Source organism: Megalops cyprinoides, chromosome 14 (genome assembly GCF_013368585.1).
Source record: "Megalops cyprinoides isolate fMegCyp1 chromosome 14, fMegCyp1.pri, whole genome shotgun sequence".
Taxonomy (NCBI): domain Eukaryota; kingdom Metazoa; phylum Chordata; class Actinopteri; order Elopiformes; family Megalopidae; genus Megalops; species Megalops cyprinoides.
In genome coordinates this window covers 12,035,046-12,050,274 of record NC_050596.1, presented here as the reverse complement: position 1 = coordinate 12,050,274, position 15,229 = coordinate 12,035,046, and the positions used below count along the sequence as shown (strand labels likewise).

At 43.3% G+C, this 15,229-nt stretch overlaps 1 protein-coding gene across 1 annotated transcript in view; it reads right to left on the bottom strand.

Moving 5' to 3' along the window:
- igsf3 (immunoglobulin superfamily, member 3) overlaps nt 1–15,229 on the bottom strand; it is an 85,927-nt gene that overhangs the window by 30,110 nt on the left and 40,588 nt on the right. The window contains exon 3 of the mRNA XM_036545593.1: nt 3,878–4,294. Coding sequence (XP_036401486.1) covers nt 3,878–4,294 — 417 coding nt within the window. The remainder of the gene's footprint in view (nt 1–3,877; nt 4,295–15,229) is intronic.

Below are 15,229 nucleotides of genomic sequence, written 5' to 3'. Positions count from 1 at the left end.
AACATGCCGCTTTCAGATGTGGTGTCTTGGCTCGGCCCATATCCCTGTGGAAATCCCCTCTGTGGCTGCTGTGTGCTGCTAACCAGCAAAAACGCCTGTACTCGAATTGCAAGGTTACCAGCGCAAGATCGGATGGGGAGGCGTCATTCTGTAATGTCAACCTTGGGTCTGCCAGGCCACTGAAACACTGACAGGAGAGAGAGAGAGAGAGAGAGAGAGTGAGAGAGAGAGCGAGAGAGAGAGAGAGAGAGAGAGAGAGAGAGCGAGAGGGAGGGAGAGAGAGAGAGAGAGGGAGGGAGGGAGAGAGGGAGGGAGAGAGAGGCTGGTAGACAGTGAATCTAAATTTTACCCATAAAATTCCCTCCCTGCTCGCTGGACTGTGAGATTACAAAGAGAGGTGTAATAGGACTTCCTGAAAGTCCAGCCTCTTACAGCTTACAGCGGACTAATGAAGGACTCTCATATCACATTAAAATGTGATGGGTCCTTGTCAGGTCCTTAATGCATTGTACATTTAACATAAAATACTTTCTTTGCTGCAGCAATGTATTCGCATGTAAATGCTTCTTCTGAAATTCATATTGCCTAATTGATGCTATGAGAACTGTGCAAGGTGACGTCCTGCCCAGGGGGGGTGCGGTCAGAGAACGCTTAACCGAAAGAACGGCGTAGAACACAAGACCTCCGCACATGAAAATCAAATTATACGCAGGTGCATCAATAATTCAAGGACAGAACTGTGCTGCCGCTTCGCCACCTTTCTTTCAATTAAAAGAGCTTAAAGAAAGAAAATTACTTTCCCCGCTAAGTCAATTTCGCTGCTCTTTTCATGTCCGCGGCGTGGAAGTACGGCTCGTTATTCATGACTGCGACCGTCTCGTGAGGAAGGGTGCTGAGGGAGTGGAGGGGTGGTCTGGTGTGAAGCTCTGCGTCCCCCCTGCTGTTCTGCGCTGCTCGGGTGGAGAGGCCCCATAATTCAGCGTCCTTTGTGGCTAACTGTCTGACTGATCAATTATGTGACCTGAAGTCAGTCACCTTTCACTCACCTGCCACGAGAGCCGCTCGCCTTTTTGAGCAGTCCTCAGCGTTACACGGATTTGTTCTGTCACAGAGGGCTTTTTCAGACGCGTTAGTTACTGCATATAAATGGCAGGTCGCTGTTCAATGTTTTATTACGGCTTTTTGCTTGTGTTGTACTCTGCCTCGCTTGTAAGATGCTTTGGGTAAAAGCATCTGCCGAATGAATAAATATAAATGTAAATGTAGATATTATTAAACTAGTTCATTGCTTTGTGCTTCGATGTGTGTCCATCCATCCCCTGTACAAGGCTGAGAGACTTAACACCCATCGCAGACTGTAAACGCAGCTTTTCCATAAACCAGAATAATGACGTTGTAAAATGGCCTGTTCATGATTTCAAACTGGATGTGATTAATAAATGCAATAAAAAAGAGAAAGACAGCGATGATGCTGTTGGAGTTCTTGGGAGTGTCATGCAAAACAAAGACAGAGATATACAAGTATGAGTGAGTCTGGTTTATCTTTTTTTTTTTTTTTTTACAGAGCTAAACGCCCAATCGTCTAACAGCTTGGAACACATAAAAGCCTTTCAAATAGCATTAATCTTCAAGCGAACATTTGGTCTGTCGACAGAGTCTGTCCGTTCTTTTCCTGCCAAACACAAAGGCGGCAGATCCGCTCCTCTCTAAAGACAGAATTGCATAATGTGACATTGTCCAAGCTGTTTCACGGGCTCTTAACTCCATCAGCGCGCAGCTTTCTTTTTTCTCCTCCAAAAACCCTCTAAAATTTCTCTCTCTAAGAGTTTTTCATTTTCACGTACCGTTCAATAATGTTTAACGTTGCGCTTGGGGGAAGGTCAGTAGCGTCAAATACAGATCTTAAGACTGTTCCACTCAACAGATTTTGTCGAACACTGGTGCCTAATAATCTGAGAGCTGTTGGGGAATGCTGGTTCAGAACAGAGCTAGTAACCATGTTTGAATCCTGGTTGGGACAAAGCTGAGTAAAGAGCACTACTGCTTACTTGAAATTTCTAGTGATATGAATGAAATAATGCAGGCTTCCTGGATACTGACAACTTCCAGCTAGATAAAACACGCAATAATGGGTATGGGAGGCAAACGGAATGTGTTTAACTTAACTCTGGGCAGGGGCCTGTATGCTGTTTTGCAATCCTACTGCAATCTGAATACTGCCCTGGATATGACCTCACTTGGCAGGTATGTGCTGTTAGTCCTTCGTGGACATGGAAGCATGCTGTGTGGTGGTCCTATTTGTGAAAGGTGCAAGTAACTCAGTGCATGTCTGGCTATTTTTGGCCCAAATAAGCTCATAAAATCGATTAGTGTTGACCTTAATTGACTAAGCCATATTTGTTGTTCAATTAACGTCTACAGGTCTAAAGCAATTAAGTGAACCATTAAAGAAGCTTAATTTAAAAAGCTGATTCACCTTTGCCTAATGGTCAGATATCAAATGTATGATGAATAAACACTTATAATCTTGATGTTGGCACAAACACACCTCCAACAAGACGTTTCTTCAAGGACTAAAACCAGATAACTGCTAAGTGATACAAGACCCATGTCAGTATTCAATCAAAAGCTCAATCAAAATTATTTCAGTTTGAACAAAACGGAGCGGAATACAGAGTGCTTTCCAGCCCAGGACCATGCTGGAAAAAAAAACCACGGTTGAACATTTTCAGAGGTCTTGTGGACACAGAGTTCTGGGCATATGAGGTTTGTTCAAGCGGCTAAACTATATTGACATCCTGCTTGCTTCACATCAGCCCAAGACTGCCACCGATTGTGGAGCTGGGGCTACAAAAGACTGCACAATGTAGAAAGAACTAAAAGGAAAAAAAAAACTAAGAAAGGACATTGGGTTGACCTTCTGCCCTTTTGTGCATAAAACCAGAACTGTCTCCCTCCGTACCACTCTACCAGCTCTGTACCACTCCGGGCGTTCAACATTCGTTCTGCCGTCAGAACGGACAGAGTGGATAGTCAGAGCAGACCAGGGTGACCTTGCAGAACGTGGCCAGCGTCTGCTCACATCCTGCCCGGCATCAGACGGCGCGGTCCTGCCAGGGCCCGGCATTAATAAAAAGCAGGAATTAAGAGCTGACGCCCCCCCCCCCCCCCCCCCCGTGTCCTGCGGGACGTTTGATAAGCGGGAAAGCTGTCACAGCTGATTTCCATGACATCTGGATGAGGCCGGGCTGTCTGAGCTCGCCCTGTAATTACACCACCTCAGCCGTGAGAAGACTCTCAGCGCAGGGGGTGTAAGGCTGAGGACAGACCAGCGGAATTTAAAAAAAAAAAGCCCTCTCTCTTTGGAGGGAAAAGTGCTTATGATTAGGGCCAGTAGCATGTGAGGGGGCGTTCTGGTCTGAAAGAGAGGTATGAACAGCAGACACTAAAACGCTTGGGATGCCTCTGAGGCTGGTTTGTAACTGCTTTGAGTGGCTCATGAGAGGGAAGTCTTCAGTCTGCATAGAGGGCTGAGCAATGACCTTTTCAGGAAGACTGTGGTGCTCTTCACTATGAGATGGTAATAGTGTGTGAGGTGTGGTTTACAGAGAGGCATGGGACATTCTGAGAGGTCATTAGTCACCTCTTAGTGACTAGTTTGCATACAGTTATATTCACACACATTGACATCCGTGTCTGACCATATGTTGGGCCATATTTTCATCTAGCATGAGTCACAAATCATTTATTCATTTATTCAGTGGGTCCTGGTTTCCAAGTTAGGGCTCATCTGACATATGGTAGAGTACTTGATCAAATCCAACGTCATGTCGGACATGGGGTTGTGGCGGTGCCTATTCTCTGTGCGGACACATACCTGTGGGCTGGACTTTCACCGTGGTCTTCTCCGACTGCTTCCGGGTCATGGCGTACCAGGAGCGGTCCGGGTCCTGGATCCACTCTGCCGCCTCGCAGTAGATCAGGCCCTGGTCGGCCGGCTGCACCTTGTAGATGGTCAGCCTGTAGGCGGCGCTGCTGACCTTGTCCAGGCGCAGGTCGCCGGAGGTGAAGCGCTGCTTGTAGGGCCCGCCGGCGCGGAGAACAAAGTCGCGGGAGAGGGTGACCAGGTCCTGCGGGGGGGTGCTCTGGTCGGGCGAGCGCAGGTACCAGCCCAGCGAGAGGTGCGTGTGCTGGGCCGTCTGCCGGGACACCTCGCAGCTCAGCTGCAGCATCTCGCCCTCCACCTTGTCCAGCGTCTGCGCGGCTGAGGTCACGCTCAGGGTGTCCGGGATCACTGCGGGGAGAGGGAGAGAGAGAGACGGAGACGAGTGGTCAACAAGGCGATCGCCCAAAGCCGAAACTCTGACTCCCGCAAGCGTTTTAAAACTGCAACCTCCCAGGCTTCCATTCACATTCAGTCATTAAGCAGACGCTCTTATCCAGACCGACTTTCAACGTGCATGCGAAAAGGTCTAGCTAAGAGCAGAGACGATACTAAATCATGAGTGTCACAATCCAATAGTAGGAGTCATTACATAACATACTGCATTCTGTCAAGTGCCAAAGTAGGTGCAAGAGGAAGTTTGAGGATTTAGCAGGAGTATTTGAGTTAACAGTATGAATCCATCTCCCACCGCTATGTCACACTGCCGCCATAAACCAGTCTGACAAACTGGGGAGCTGTGACACTGACCAAGCACGCCAGGGGGAGAGAGCTCAGAAAGGATTTATTCCAGCATCATATTCAAACCCACATAATACTCAAAAAAAAAAAAAAAAAAGCACTGCACCCGGCTCCAAAGAGTTGAAGAGCAGTTCTGAGGACAATTTTGAAAAGAGCCGGAATAATTTGCTATTGTTCACCGCGTTCTAAATATAAACCGACACCAAAATCTGCAATTTATACATCACAACAAAGCGAGAGTGAAAGCGTGTCAGCGATGTATGAGTGAGACGGTGCAGGTTTGTTGAGCGAACGGGAGGTGGAACGCCGCATGCATCTCCCGCGAATAAAGAGACAGAGCTCCAGGGAAACGGCTCATCTGGCAGGATTATTCCGAGCACAAAAACAGTGACATTTTCCATCCTGCCTCCACCACGCTGTTTTTCACAGCCTCGCGCCTTCACTCCTCAGCTCTGCAGCCCGAATCGGGCTCAGCTGAAAATGCTTTCAGTGAGGATGCTTGTGGTCTGCTTTACCGAACGTCTGGCTCCCTCACGCCACAGAAATGCGGACCTCTGACCCTGTAATACGGCCATCTATCTCGGGGGAGGAGTTTCTGTGAGGGGAAACGTACGTGCTGACATGCATGCTTTTTGACTTTTTCCCCCTTTATGGACAACTGCCTTGCTAGTGGAGGAAGTCATTCAGAGGCCTTGCAGACCGCCCCACAGACCTGCCCAAAAATTATGTGTCACGTGAATTTGGGGTGGAGGCATAATGCCATAAAGACGGCTATCATAAATAAATTATCGCTGGTAAAATGGTTTGGGAAATGTGTAACTGTACTACAGTGCTACCTTCAAGGATGACCTCTTACAGGTACTAAGTGCACAGGAGAGAGTAGCTAACCAGCAGCCACAGGATGCTATGGCCGTGGCAATCCTCTGGTAGGAGAAAGCAAACATTCAGCAAAAGCAAAATTAAAGGTAGCATGAATTTACCAGCTACCCACTTTCTGAATTGGAATCCACTGTGACTGTGTTATGTGAATAGAGACTGTATTCAGTGCACCCTGTCAGTCAGACGAACCCCTTTCCTTAGGGACAGAGAGACAAAGTGGGGAGACAGGACAGACTCAATCACTGAGATAGACAGAACTGAGTGGTAGAGTAGATTCACTACTTACAAAGACAGTAACCACAGAGACAAATGCACCAATCCCTGAGATCAACACACAGCCAATGTTCCGTTCAGGTCTGCAAAAACATTCTAGCGATGGCGAGAATATAACATCTCCATCCTCCCAGCAGGAAATCCCTGTCGAGCACCACTTAACCTTTGATGGTCCCCAATTAGTCACGGCGCCTCGCTGCGTGTCCCGAACTGCGGCGGGCGCTTGTGAGGGAGGAGGGCACGGAAGGTCCCCTTCCTGCCAGTCAGCGCTGGAATTGCCACCGGCAGGCTGTCCGGTGCTGGGGACGCAGGCAGAATTCTGAGGGCGAGCTGCCTTCAAACTGTTTCCTGGGGAGTAAGTTTACCCTTAAATAACCCTGTGGCTGGCGCGAGCAGGTGATATTGGCCCTGAGTGTCAGCGCTGAATTATTCATCCGCCTATTTGTTCACGCATTACCAGGCTGGAATAAAGAGGTAAGGGAGGGATGATCGGAGGGGCTAACAGGGAGCGTGCGGGGTGGGGGCTTAACACAACAATCGTTAGTGGAACAATGTGGGGAGACAAAGACAGAAAAAAGTCCCTCCATGGCAATGGAGTGTGGACTATTCCTTCATTTCACCATGTGGTATAACATACTGTAGCACCATTACACTTTATAAGAAAATTAAGGAGAGTCTGTGGCTGTATTTCAGGGCTTCTGAAAATTTAAGGGGAGTAGTAAAGAGCTGGGAAGGGGAGGGTGTTCTGAGAGACATACAGGCTTTTGTATTGTTTATTAAACCTTCCTCTTGGGCGTGAGATAAAACAACAGCTTCCACGTAGACCTGCAACACTTGATGAGCGCATCTGTGTAATTTTATCCATGGGGACATGCTTATCAAAGTGTGTGTTGGGAGGCAAGCTCAGAATTTCTGTACACAATAGGCATCGTTAGGGAAACAAATGCGTGCTTGAAACATTTAAGTTGAAATTCTGTGGTAGGAACAGGCAAATATTCAGCTAAAGCAAAATTAAATCTAGCATTAATTGACTGTGTCATGTGAGTAGAGACTGTATTCTGGTTAAGCACTGTGAATGGAGGCTGTTCTACCCCTCCAAAATGGTCTTTGTGCCAAACTGGACAGGAGTATTGGCTGAACCATGCTTTAAGTAAACAGCTTGCAGAAATCCCATTCCTTTCCCTGTTCACGCACGCTTTTTTGCCCAGCACCTGATCCATCCCATTAGTGGATGGACATATTGCACTGTGACCCTGATAAAGTCTCAACCTCGACCAAAAAGCAAAGGGGGGAGCAAGGGAGAGAAACACAGAAGAGTGAAGACCCTCTCTGTAGGATCCCTGTCATCAACGGTAACATTGATCGAACTGAGCACTGTGCCATTAAAAAAACAGGCCAAAATCATAGAGGGGGAATTGTCTGGTCCTACAGCTCCCAAACTCTGCCTTTGAAGTGCTACAGGAATGACACCATCATTGATCAGGGTGAGAGCTTTCATTTAATCCAAGGAGAGAAATCTCCATTTTCAGATTCATCTGGGGTTTTTTGTATAGATCACCTCACTCCACCTCGTTCTCTTATTCCCACTTGACTTTTACAGAGTACGTGCAGCACAGGGAGAGACAGGGAGAGAGACAGAGAGAGAGAGAGACAGAGAGAGAGAGACATCGCCTAAGGCAGTGAGTACCCTGTGCTGCAGCAATATTGAAATGAATTTTAACATATACATGCATACTAATCATAACAATTCATCAATTTATAACTTAATATTACAAGTAAAATGTAAGGTTAATTATTGTGTGTTATTTAATTTAATATACATCAACAAAATACAATATATATATATATATATATATACACACACATATATATATAAGAGAACATTAACCTGACCACCAATAAACTCAATAACTTCTTCCATTCATTTGGCAAACAAATCAAAACTATGCAAGAATATCAAACAAAAAAACACATATAGAAGACTGACAGCAAATGTGCCTCAGCGAGAAAACTCCAAGCTATCAAATCTCAAACACAAGAAACCAGTGACCAGGAGAAATGCCTTAAACACCAGGCCCTAAAACACTACAAGCACCTCACCAGGGAAAAAGAGGAGCTGACATGACTAATGAACTGAGAAAAACTGAGAAAGTAATCGACCATGATTCATTCTGGGAATTATGGAAAAAAATGAGTGTATCGAACACCAAAACAATTATTCACATTCAAAATGTTAATATTTGAAGAAAAAAACCTATTTCTAAAAATTACATGAAAAAATGAAAAACCTAGAAAATAAAACACTAAACTCCAATCAGACCTCAACAATTGAAAAATTGAATGCTTCCCTGAAATCTGGGATCTTGATCTTACTGCCCCTATTTTCAAGAGTGGAGACAAATTCAACTCCAGTAATTACCGTGGAATTTGTGTAAACAGTATTATAAACACTAGAACACTATCCTTCATAACCAAATAAAATGTCAACAGCGAGAGTCAATCTTTTTTTACCAAAATATCATAGAAGAGACCACATTTACTCCTTACATACACTAATAAAAAACATGTAGCAAAAAGTGAAGGGAAAATACCTGCCTGTTTCATTGGCTTTAAAAAGGCATTTGATTTGGCACAAAAGACGATTGCTTAAACTCTTTCAAATAAAACCTATGACATAATTAAGTCCACTGTACCTTGGTGTACAAATGTGGCATTAAACTCATCAACAAAAGAACTGAGTTCTTCAAAAAGGGACTAGAAGTGAGACAGGGCTCCAAAGGCCCACACTATTTAACGTTTATATAAACCAATTGGCCATGACACTAGAATAGTGCCTCAGTTCCTGGACTCACTCTGTGAGATAGAAAAATTACATTTCTCCTCTACACTGATGATATGGTTCTGCTGTCACCCACACACCAGAAGCAACAAAAGAGCCTCTGATTGTTGGAAATTACTGTAAAGATTGGGAGCTGACGGTAAATTTGGGGGGAAAAACCAAGATCATGATCTTCCAGAAAAAAACAAGATCTAACCCTAGGAAACACCATTCTCCAACACACAATGTTATCCAACCAATCCTCCTGTATGGCAGTGAAGTATGGGGTCCATTGTCAAATCCTAATTATAGACATGGTATACAAACCCAGCTGAAAAATTTCATATAGAATTCTGTAAATACATCCTTTTAGCAATTAAATTCTGAGCCAGACACCCACCTCCACAGAGCACTCCTTTAAAATAGAGATAAACCGCTTAGAACAACAGCTCAACTCAAAAACAGATTGTTTAACTGAGTTTTGTCCAAGCTGATACAACCAACAAAACAATATATGTTCAATATTGGCAAGATAAACATTAATAAATAAAAAAATATAAAATAAATTTAAACTAACAAAAAAAAAATCAGTGCTACTGACACCAAAAAAAAACATTTTACCCTGGGACAATATCTTATCGGGTATTTGGGTATAAGACCAGAAACAAAAGCAGATTTTAATAATGTAGAGTCTCATTCACCACAGTCTGGCAATTGAAACAGAGTGCCACAAAAAAGATGGCTTCCCTAAGAAAACAAGAAACCATGGAAAGAGTGCAAAGCAGGTGAAGTCAAAATGGAAGAACACATCCAACTCTCCTGCCCAAAATCTAAATTAATTAGATTAACACACCTCCCAGAATTTAATAACAAAATCATGACACTGCTGAACTGCGTAGACATCCTCTAAGGAGAGGCGGAGAAAACAGTAGCGCAAACAGTGCAATATGCAAATGCCTACAACAAAACAAGGGACAATAAAAAGCAACTCATTCCCCAATCTTCCTGTTCTCTGTTAAGTGAATGAGTCATTGTTATTCTTCCTATCACAATAGCAGTACTTTAATAGTGATTATTATTGTTTATTTTTTAATTTTCCATTATTTTATTGGTGTTGTTATTATTGTTATCTATCATTATCATTACCCTTCATCATTTTTATGCCACTCTTTTTCAATGTCATCCATTATACAAATTATTCAGCAACACAGAAATTTTCTGTCATACCAATAAGGCACATCTAAATTGAATTTAATTGAATTGAGAGAGGGAGAAACAGAGGGTTAGAGGGGAGAGAGAGAGAGTGAGAGAGAGAGAGAGAGAGAGAGAGAGAGAGAAAGAGAGCGAGAGAGAGGGTGAGAGAGAGAGAGAAAGAGGGTGAGAGGGAGAGAGACGGGAGGGGCGTGGGGGGGAAGAGAGCTCTCGACATCCTCAAAAACAGGCTCTTTGCTTTGTGCCTAAAGATAATTCGATGAAACGTTCTCTGAATACAACACAGCACTTTATGAAATAAGGGAAAAAACTAAATGTAACCACAAAAGCCCATTTTGTGGCTTCAGCTGTAGGACAAAGCAAAGTCAGATACCATGTAATAACCACAGCGCTGTCAGTTCAGTTGAAAATGACCCCCTCCTCCAACTCCCACCAAGCCACAGTGCCTCAACTGCTCATGTGATATAAGGCTCCCCAAAGCTGGATACCAGACATCCCGCTCATAAAATCAAATGATTGTACAGAACGTCCGGGATAAGGTCATGAAAGAGGAACCAGACACACGCACAGCAGGGACAGAACAACAGGCCCTGATTACAGAGCACGATTGTACAAAGTTTGTTAACGAGGCTTTTTAATCAACCTGGAGCTCCAAAACAACGGCTGCATTCCTTCCCATAATGCCTTGGGCGGGGGGGGGGGGGGGGGGTTAATTTATATTGCCGTTTATTTCTTTGAGGTACGAACCCTACAGACGACCATGAACCGTCTTAAGTACTGCTGACAGCACTGCGTTCCTTCCTAAGGACAAACAGATGTTTCAGCCCAGGGTCAGGTTCAGGGCGACTGGCTGTCCCGCTCCTTTCATTCTGTGGTCCATGCAGCTATCCCGCACCCACCCGGGATCTAAACCTAGAATGTCCTGTCTGGAGTCCAGCTCCCACACCGCACAAGGTTTTCTCCCTCTCTAAACCAGAGCAAAATGCAGTCTGCTTCTGTCCTGTTCCCACTCTGTAGCTCTGTGGGCCAGAGCATTCCTGTGGGGAAAAAAAAAACAAGACTCTGAACATTTCTGAAAATGCCATTTCTTTTATTCTTAAAAAAAAATCCTTCGCTTATGTGAAGACTTGCAGAAACACACATACTTTCAGTTTTTTTGGGGGAAAGAAGAATTCCTCGTGATGAACAAGTTTAAAAACTCATATGTGATTATTAATACTGTGCATCTTTCTCAGCTGACTCAAATGATGCTCACAAGATTTGTGTGAACTTGCGGCAGCCACCTCTCAAATGACGTTAAATGGATCCCCCCGGGAAGATGGCTGTAGGTGATGGGATGAGCTCTGATATAAGACATCTTCCCTTGTTCATAACTTTTATACAGTTAAAAGATTTGCTCTCGTCCCTGAAGACAAGCAAAATAACTTCTTTTTTAAAACACAAACAGCGCGAGGGCTCCTCTTCCACACACCAAACCCATTTTAGTCAATTTAATAGAGGGAAAGTCGCCTGCAGCAGAATGTCTCTTCCGCAACAAACATATGCATCTCCTTACTGAAGAGCACTCAGGCACCGTGGCCGCAGCTATTTAATGAAACCCAATTTCAAACTCTTACAGGGCTGTGAAAGTCAGCCTTGCATTGGCTGCACAGTATTTGCTCTCTCTAATACAAGCTGGGGGCAGCTATTTTGATTAAGAATAATAAAAAAAAATCACCAAGAGATTAATGCTTTGGGATCAGGGTTGACCAAACATAAAGTGCCATTTTCTGCAGAGTAGGTGAGCTCAGGTTAAATAACGTGTCCCACAGTCAGTGTTCCTTGTCAGACTTCCAGATATATGGCTAAAAGTTTATGATTATATCAATATGCTGGCTGTACAGCTGCCAGAGATGTAGCAATACTAACACCAAACACTCAGATTAATTTTGTACCTGTCATGTCAGTCTCACTATTTACATGAATATATTCATGTAAATTTTTTATTATGTTTTTGTTAACCCTCTGATAGCCTTGTTCTTGTAGGAATACTGTGTATATTAAATAGCTAATGTGGTCATGGTATAGCAGAACACAGCAAAATGAAGAAAAGTGTTGTGGGTGACAAAGAGTTGCAGCCCGTTTTAAAACTGTTAATCTTAATTTTGAGTCTTAAAATATTTCTTAGATTGTCTAACGGCTAGATGGAAGCTATTGGTGGGCATACATTTTGGACTCCTCTGTTTTAATGGCTAGTTTCTATGGAGATTAAGCATGCATGAGACCAACTTTGTTCCACAGTGAACAGACACTTCCGAACTAGAACCCACTTTATACTAAAAGGGTTTTCTATGCTACTGTGCAGTTATGGAATTTCGCCATTTTGTCTGATGCCAGATGTCCCTCCGAGTAACTAATACAAGAAGGACGTTTGAGGTCCGGGCACTGGGTAAAGGTCCTGAAGAGAAGCGCATCTAACCGTGAAAAGTTCAGCTTTTATAATCCCAACACGGCGTTCGCATCCTTGTTCCCTTCACCAAATCTGCGGAGCCTCACTCAATCCGGTCTTATCTCCTCAGAAGTTTCGATAAGCTCGGCTTCGGCCAGGAAGAGCACAGACCGGGGGGAGCGGAGATTAAGTGGGAAGAGGACTGTGCGAATCTCCACGCTGTCTGAAAAGGAGACAGAGTGGTAGTGTAACACAGGCAGAAAATTGCCTATTTACACCTTCTGTCTCAGTCTCATGCATTTCCTCTGCAGAAAATGAATGTTACCAGATTCTGAGGCATAATGAGTGATAATAAAATCAAGCAATTCAAACCAGCATTTATTTATTTTCTACAGAAGGACAGCTTCTTGTGTGTTGACAGACACATAAAACACACTAAAAAACAAGTAAAAATAAAATTGCAAAGGAAAGCAATTATCACTTTTATAAAGTAACACACAAGATGCCCTATTTAAAGGGCGTAAAAAAATCTGGTACAGTTGCCCATTGCAGGGTGAAATGCTGCTATTTTGGGAGAGAGAGAGAATGGTAAAAATGACAGCTATGCCAAAGTTGCTATTACCCAGCCTGCTTCTGCTAGCACTTGAACTGCATGGGTGTGACAGGGGTGTGACTAATAGTTTAGAGATATGGAATACTGCTAACACTCAGCAGAGCAGTATTTAAATAATCCTAAATACCTGTCACTGAAAGGTACCTTTTAACATAAAAGCAGACCATAAAATGTAACCTGGGGGTAATAAAAGAATACTTGATGGAGTGATTATCATAAAATAAAAAGTTTATTAAATGGATAGACCTGAATATGACTACAGTAATGGCATTGCCGACATCAGTTCAATATAAATTTACATTTATTCATTTAGCAGATGCTTTTATCCAAAGCGACATACAAAAGTGCAATCGTAACTCTTTTTCCTTATGTTTCACGTTTTATTTGCAGCTATGAGTAAAATGTTCATCAGTAAAGATATGATTTACAACAGAGGACACCGACCACATGGAAAACTGAGCATGTACACACGACGTTGCAACGATTTCACAGGAATGTGTCGGGATACGGCTCAGTATTTTGTGCATATCTTTTTTTTGTGATTTTTTTTTGCCGAGGGAATACCACGGAGATTTTATACTCCATTCTGGATTAATTAGCAAAATGACATCAATTAGCAACAGGGAGGCCGGGTGGAAACGAGCTCCTCTAATTGCGCTCTGAAATGTTTGACCGTGGAGCTGCGGACGGAGACAGCTGGCTCTTCCTTCAGCGGCAGGAGCTCTGCTGCATGTCTCACCATCGCAGATAAAGCTCTGACAGAATGAACTCACTGAAGGAGGCTGAGTCTCTGAGCTCACGTGGGCTATAAATAAACTACAGTAATTGCCTCTTTACTGAAAGGTATTTTATTTTTTCTAAATCGAGTCCAATCAAAATGCATGTTTAAGTGTGACTTCGACATGAGAATCAGTCTTAAGGAAGGACTCCTCCGTTACCATTCAATACAATGTCTCGATACCTCCTCCATCTGACTATATTTCATCATGAGATAAGGAAATGTTTTCCATATTATCATTTTAAGCACTATGTATATGCTTGTATCAGATTTGCTATCACGGTTATCTTTCCCCTATTTTTCAGCCTCATCACTGATACAAGGTCAGTTGCTATTCTGTATCCATGCCTGTGTTCTTGGAGATCTTATGATATTCACCATATATATCTTGCCATGACAGGTTTGTAATTTGCCATGAATAAGAGTATCTGCCATAAAATAAACGCTGTTGTGTGGGGTGGTGCACATTTATGAAGATGTGTGTGTGTGTGTGTGTGTGTGTGTGTGGGTGTGTATGTGTTTATACGTGTGCATGCGTGTGCATGCGTGTGTGTGTGTGTGTGTACCTGTGGGACTGACAGACTGAACTCACTAGAGGATATCTAGGAAATGAGTACAAATACCAATGGGAGCACAGACCAGAATTGCCAGCATATCCCTCTTTGAAACTAAGGCTTCTGCATCCTCAAAATGAAATCTTGAGAAAGAATACCAAATTTGCATGTCAATTCAAATTCATCTCTCTGAGGTGTAGGAGTTTCTGGTGGCAGGGGGGCTTCATAGAAGAACATTTTTGTGTGTGTGCATATTCAATATTCTTACCCTTATCTGTGTGTGTGTGACTGTGTGTATGTGTACGTTGAATGTTTTTGCCATTGTAGACCGTAAATATCACTGCTCCGAGAACAATACACACGGAAATTAACCTACTAATAATTCAGAAAATAGCATAGAAGGGACTTATACACTGTCAGGCTGCTAAGATAATACTCCAATAAGACTATGTATTAATTTCACTGTGTGCTGTCACTCTGTGGAGAACACAGCTTCTACAAAGAAAGAAATCTGTATCTACCTTGTTTAAAGCACAGCTTCAGTTCCCATATCTATAATTCATCATCTGCTTTATAATGAGATACTCTTATCTTACCTTAATGAGTTTCTTTCTTCCTGCATGAGCAGAGCTCCCCCTCTGAGAACGCACTAGGAAGAGCCCTTCCATTACCGCCATTGCATATTTTAAAAGGCCATTTCCTGTTATTGACATATGGTGCGGGATTTCCTGGAACTCGCTGAAAAGACTATTGGATTAAGAGAGAGGGAACATGGCCCCTCCTGTTTTCTTATGAATGCACAGATCGGCATATGAGGGAGCATGTGTGGTTTAATTAACAGAGATGCTCATTTGGCGCTCTATATGGGCAATCAGTTTCTTTACAAATTACACAAAATGATGGAGTTTAAAACTGAAATATCAAATTCACCCTATGCTGTTTATTTATACTCTTAGTTATATGGACTGAACTTCTAACCACGTTAGAGCA